The sequence below is a fragment of the Nematolebias whitei genome, chromosome 21 (assembly GCF_014905685.2).
Source record: "Nematolebias whitei isolate Nwh7 chromosome 21, NemWhi1, whole genome shotgun sequence".
NCBI classification, from domain to species: Eukaryota; Metazoa; Chordata; class Actinopteri; order Cyprinodontiformes; family Rivulidae; genus Nematolebias; species Nematolebias whitei.
The window spans coordinates 21,237,636-21,244,549 of NC_056518.1; the positions used below are offsets into that span (position 1 = coordinate 21,237,636).

General features: G+C 35.3%; 1 protein-coding gene across 1 annotated transcript in view; it reads right to left on the minus strand.

The window, feature by feature from the left end:
- Positions 1 to 6,914, minus strand: part of ralgapa2 (Ral GTPase activating protein catalytic subunit alpha 2) — an 84,859-nt gene that overhangs the window by 39,375 nt on the left and 38,570 nt on the right. Inside the window, exons 26-27 of the mRNA XM_037695383.1 lie at positions 1,941 to 2,069; positions 852 to 980 (exon numbers count right to left, since the gene is read on the minus strand). Of these exons, the coding sequence (XP_037551311.1) occupies positions 852 to 980; positions 1,941 to 2,069 (258 nt within the window). The remainder of the gene's footprint in view (positions 1 to 851; positions 981 to 1,940; positions 2,070 to 6,914) is intronic.

A 6,914-nucleotide genomic window follows, 5' to 3' on the forward strand; every position in this document is an offset into this window, starting at 1 on the left:
GCCAGACCTTTAAAACTTTAAAGGCAAGATGTAAAATCTTAAAACCAATCCAGAAATGGACAGGAAGCCAGTGGAGAGAAGTGAGGACGCTGGTTATATGTTCATGTTTTTTAGTTCCTGTTCAAAGACGAGCGACGATTTGTAAGCAACGCAGAGATTATTTATCCAAACCAGCATATAAAGTGTTACAATAGTCCAATAGAAGTAGAAAAACATGAATCACCTTTTCAAGATATTTTGTCCTCCTCTTGCAGGTAGGGGTCTAACAATACATCTATTTACATCGACATAACAATGTCTAATTTAATTTGCATGTCAAACAATTATAGTTGGTATTTTTGGGTGTATCCAACTAAAACAATGGTAAATTATATCCTTGCAACAAGCTGCTCTGGACAACTTAAAATGAGTTTTATGATAACCTGTTTGTATGTGTAAACAAAACATTAGCTTATCCCTTTTGTTGGGCATCTAACCACTTGCTGAATGATTAATAAGTTTGTAGGTTAACAAAGACAAAAAATATATATCTTCTGTTGACGGCTGATTATGTACATTGATTGAAAAGGATAAAAAATACTTTGAAAGACTCAGAAAACCTGTTAAAAGCCTCAAAGTTTAAGCTGCTTTGAACCAAAATACAAAAGAATGAGGAGTTGCTTGAGACTTCTACTCTAAATTTTATATAATGATGCATCACACTCATGCAGCTTGATCTATAAAACTCAAATTTCAATATTTGACTATTACCACAGTAGATAACTAATTGACTTGTAATGGTACAGTGTGCAGTTTTTGTTTACAAACTGTTCTATAGTTTTCTCAGTTCTGCACTTGTTGAGCATCTTTACCTTAATATCTTCATTGCCTATATGGATGTCATTAGAGCCAGCCATGTGCTGCAGAATAGGGATCTGGAGGTAAAGGTTGGGAAAACAAACAAGGGAGCCCAAGAACGTCTGAGCCTCTATCCTTGGAGCCTGGCAAAGATTACAGAATAATAAACAAACAAACAAACAAACACACACTGTAAAAACATTGGACTATTTATTAGAATTAAAATTAACAGAAAATGTATTTCCAAGAAACATAAAGTCTGTTATCTAGGGGGACAATATTTGAGGAATCTACTAGAATAAACTTCATATTTTTATATTTGTGCAATATTCAATAGAAAAACTTGTGGTAAGCACTACACAAGAAAATGAATAAATTGAAAAGTGAATAAATGCATGACGGTTGCAGCTGTTTTATCATGTCACACCAGATGAGCTGCTGTGAAACTAAAACAACAATAAACTATCCAGTCAGTTACATACCAAGTACCAGAAAAGGAAGAAAAACACAAAACCAAAAATAAATAAATACCGGACACCAAATATTTAAATTTCTGCACACTACTAGCAAGTAAAGTTGGCATTTACTGTATAAGCTTGTCAGCATTTTCTCAAAATAATGGTGTCTACAAGTTGAGCACAAATTTGTAAATATTGTATGTAGGACTGTGATCTGTATGGTCAAATGTAGATGCCATACTGCAAACTTTGAGACAATATTAATGCTTTCCATATTATTCATAGGTATTTTTAAAGTTTAAAATCAAATACTTTCTGCTTGTCACATACTGTTTGTCAAACACAGTTGCAGGTACTGTTTAGGGTTTATTTAATTATTACTTTTTCAAAAACAGAAGAACGCCTTGCTGTTCGTTGGTCAAAGGAAAATAACGTGCAAAAATCTTTGAATGAACTACAGAAAGTCTGCAAAAATATTTATCAAGAACACTTCAAACACTTGGAATCCTGCCTCCTTAAAAGCAATGTGTTAAAAAGCAATATATTAAAAAATACGTAAAACTCTTGTACATTAATGTAGAATTAAGTCATAGATGCCATTAAGAATTCAATAATAAAATTTGAAAAAAAAAAACTTGTCTGTACCTCTGGGGATTCAGAAGTGAGGACACGGGCAGAAGCGGTGATAAAATCTCCAAGCAGCATAGTAAAACCTGGGAGGCCAAGGAAGAAGAACCGAGGAGAGCAGGAACGAACGATGGTGTTCAGAACATCCTGGTGACAAACATCAGCAGGAAATAAAGTCAAACTTAAGTGAATTATATTCATGCAGCACATTTTACAGATAAAACTTACAAAGGGCTTTGCAATAAAACCATTCTTTAACATATCAAAACATAACTTTCTGTACAAAAAAACATGAAACAAATGGTCAAAAACTAAAAATTGTATGAGTAAGTTTTCAACCTCTTTATAAAGAAATCAACCCTGTTAATAAATTGAAACTGCTTCTTCAAACAATCCTATTAGCTTTCTGCACCATATTTTATCCTGTTCAACTTAAAACAATTTATTTTGTTCAGATAAATTAGCTTTGTTATTGTTTTTTATACTTAAAAACAATGGTTTTTGTTCATGAGATCCTCCCATTCCTGAACAGCTAGGGCAGGGGTCTACAACCTTTACGATCAAAAGAGCCATTTTTCACCTTTGCTCACTACATTAAACGTGTCTGGAGCTGCAACAACCTCCTGCACCTTTGGTTATCAACTGGTGGCCCATGGGCCACTTTAGAATTGCTGGAGAGGGCTTTTGTGTCCAGTAAGGATGACATTATAAAGCAAAAAAATCTAATGATTTTTAACATTTATTAAAGAAAAAGACCAGATCCTTGTAACGGGTATGGGGGACATTTTTCAGTTTTTTTGTTTTTTAATTAATAAATCTATAAACTATGCAGACAGTTCTTCATATAAAGAAATAAAGCATCAAGTTAAAGTTTTATTCCTTGTACTTGCTCCAGTGTTCACATATTTGCAAAAGAAACGACAGAAAATCTGTTTGAACTCATCCTTTTTTGTTGTTTGTAGAACCAATAAAATTCAGTTTTATACCAGTGTAGTGAACTAGGCCAAAGCTTTGGTCAAAGCTTGAAAGAGCCACTAAAAAGGGACCAAAGGGCTTCATGTGGCTCTAGAGCCAGAGATTGCAGACCCCGGAGAAAGGGAGTAATAAAAAATACAAACTAAATTCAAGCCGATTGTTCACAAGGTTAATTCACAAGGTTATTCACGAGGATGACTTGTTGTGGTGACCCCTGAAGAGGGAAAAACCAAAAGAAGAATATGATTCACGAGGTTAATAACAAAAATGGTCCTAGAAGGAATATATATGGTAAACCAAAAACAGAATTGGCCCTAAAACACCATCTTGAGGGTCTCCCACATGACAGGCCGGTACAATTTGACATGACCTGAATTACAAAATTACTGAAACCTCTGACATAAAACCAAAGTACATAATATTAGAGAGCAATCCCCTGAATCCACCCCAAACAATTTGTGTGCTAATATTTCCTGGTAATAGAGCAGGACAACATATATTTGCAGGAACAAACAGCATATCATTTTAATCAGAAATAGAGCTATAGAATTTCAGCAATTCTCCACTAGATTAGATTTATGTTTTGGCTTCTCTTTGCTACTAGCCTTGAGTTTTATTAAAGCTATAACAGAAATAATTTGTAAATGGGTCACAGTACGAAAGCCGTAACAGGGAGAAAGCTTTTTGCCAGCACAAACAAAATGCATATTTTAGGCATGCTGATGAAAGGAAGACAGCAGTACATGACACTAAAAGACAGAAAAATCAGGGAAGGAAAGCAAAAAGGGAGAGACAGCAGATGGATTGTTCACATTGAATAAGAGGGAGAACAAAAGACCTCAACTTTCATGAGTCATCTATAGGTACACTCATAATCAAACCTGTAATTAAAGCCAGAGACAAGGTATTGTTTAGCTGAGGTACAGCGTCTCAGTGGCAGATGGGTACTCTTTCAACACTGACATATGCTCAACAGTAAAGGGTTTTGTACTAACTGCTTAAGTATGTACAACATAATAACACACATACACATTAAGATGATAAAAGGCTCCCCCCCCCCCCCATCTACAGCAAAAAAAAACAACAATATTTATTTTCAATGACAAGAGGAAACATCTTCAGAAAAAAAGACACTGGTATGAGAATGCATCATTGACAGAAAGACTGTTCTCGCTTATCTCAGACTTGTTTGTGCATATTGGTGTACAAAGGCAAGGTCCAGGTTAGAAACACCTGCCTTTGTGGCTATAAACTTGTGCAAATCGGACAGTTCAAACATCACTGTTTCTACGTGAACCAAAGGGCATCTTGGCAAACAAATACATGCAATTTTCCTCACAGTAACAAAACACAATTACACACTGTACCGCCTATGTATTTGTGGCATAAATAACCCAACCCTTTGGTAAACAGGGGATGCAGGTGAACAAAAGAAGAATAGAATAAACACATGAACGTAATAAGCAGGAAGTCAAACCAACATCAGCACCGCATGTGGAAAATTGGTGGGAAGAGTTTTAGAGCTGAGGGCCAATTTTACCCTCATTTTGTTGGTAATTGACCTCTGAAGCATAATGTGCAGTGCAGTCAGAGGTAATTAGCAGGCAACAAACTGTTTCTTGATTGCTCAAAATAAGCATTTTAGAGGAAGCTACAAATGTAGACTGCAGTGCTAATGTAGAGAAATGTAGAGTGCTTTCAATTGTATGTGTAAGAGGGGACCCGATTTCATGTGTGAATAAAGAAATCAGAATTGAGAAATGTGGAATAACTGCATGTGGCGCTGTGTTGGCAGTAAGAACGGCTCCTGCAACAACAAAAGGTGCATTAACGTAACTGAATGGAGCCACCTCAGGCCTTTTTATTTGGCCTCAGCTCCAGGTAAGAATGTGCTTCAGCTGCCCCTGGGGTGAAAGGGTTCATCCTAGCATTTCATCACTGCTAAATTTATTTTTGTCTCAGTTGCTAAATTTTGCCAATCTTAATTTAAAAAGGAATTAACTTCCTTTTGCAATTCACGAGCTTTTGCACTCACAGATGATAAGAAATACAATCTGCTTGTGCAGCTATCACAATAGGTGGGATGAGGTTTTATCAAAAGCCAGTTGATTTTGTGTGTTTTGTGTTCACATCCCTATATTTCACAAAATATACAGCAATTTCAACCTAGACTGAAAACTGTTTAGATAAATTGACTTTTAAAGATAGATCACTACAATTGTGCTTCCATCATACTTTTGAGAGCAGTAACCAGCAAGTGACACAGAAACAGGACAATAGCCCTGACCTTGGCACTCAGTCAGTTGGAGGGAGAACCTCACTAAAAGAGGTGTAGTTGACTCTAATGGTGAGGACAGATTTTGAGATTCCTTGCTCTTGTTTACAACACAAAGACGTTTAAGACAATTTGCTTTCCTTGATTGACAGGTAAGATTAAGTAAAATATTTAAAATAAATAAATAAAAGAAACATTTTTAAAAAATTGCACAAACATTATCCTAGACAGTTTGCATAATTAGCCTTAATAGATGTCAATGTTCAAGTTGTGTTTATATATTTTTGAGGATTTTTTTTTTCAATAAGCATATGCAATATATATATATATATATATATATATATATTGTGCAGTAGGGGGTAGGGGTGGTGGCAGAAAGGAAGGAGGAGGGAGGGAATAAGAGCCACTTTCTTATGTTAAGCAGGCGTGCGGCTGTCCTCCATTGTGTGGCGTGAGGACTCTTTTCTCTGGCCAATTTGAGCATGCTTCAGTGGCCAGCCTGGCTCTGGCCCCCTAACGCATTATACAGAGCAACAACAAAAGCTGGAGAATGCTGCCTGGTCTCTCCGTGAGCCCCCGTCATTGCTCTACTCTAGACTACGTTCCCCAGGCTCCCCTCCCGCTCCTTCACACATTCGAGCGCGCACGCACACGCAGTCCAGTCTACTCTGGGCCACTGGCCGACGTGTCAGTCTAACAGAGCACGACAGACGTCAATCCTTAATTAATCACGTATACACGGCAGGGGCTCAAAACATTATTTAACGACATGGAAAACATTCTAATAAGCTTGTCTCACTGCCAAGGCACAACAGAACCCAGCCAAGAGAGAATATGCACATACATATACATATATATGCAAGTACACATATATACATAATGTAATACATAATGCATACATATGTACACACACACACACACACACATATATTATATATATATATATATATATATATATACACACGTGTATACACATACATATATACATATATATATATATACATACATATATATGTGTATATATATATATATATATATATATACATACATATATATGTATATATATATATATATGTGTATATATATATATATATATATATATATATATATATATATGTGTATATATATATATATATATATATACATATATATATAAGGAATGTGCAATATGGCATAAAATTCATATCACGATATGTATTGTGAAGGGTGGCGATAACGATATACATTGCGATATGTTTTTGGTATACAACTTGCAATATGACAAAAGCATAGGGTGTCCTTTTGCCATTATATATTTTGAATTAAGAAAATTCCACTACTAGGTCCAGAGAGTTTTTAAATAATAAACAAATCAAGTATTAGGCTTCTTCCTTGTGCAAAACACATATACAATGGGAAATGGGACGATAATTGCATGAGAAACTGATTTTAGTGATTTTTTTTGTTTGTTTGTTTTAAAAACAATTGTCTGAACTTCATTTATATTTCAGAGCACTACCTCATGGCCAGTTAAAACAAGTTTGTATTGTTTCTAGGATAGTGTTCAAGGGTCTGTTTTTCAACAAAATAATATTGGAAAATTGAAGGTGCATTGTGACCTTATAACACCTGACAGTGTCGCTTATAAAATAAAATCAGTATCGGACAAAATCGGAATCAGCAGGTCAGACTTTTTAGAAATCGTGATCGGTCAGAAAACTGCAATCGGTGCACCCCTAATAAATTATATAAATTATGATTAT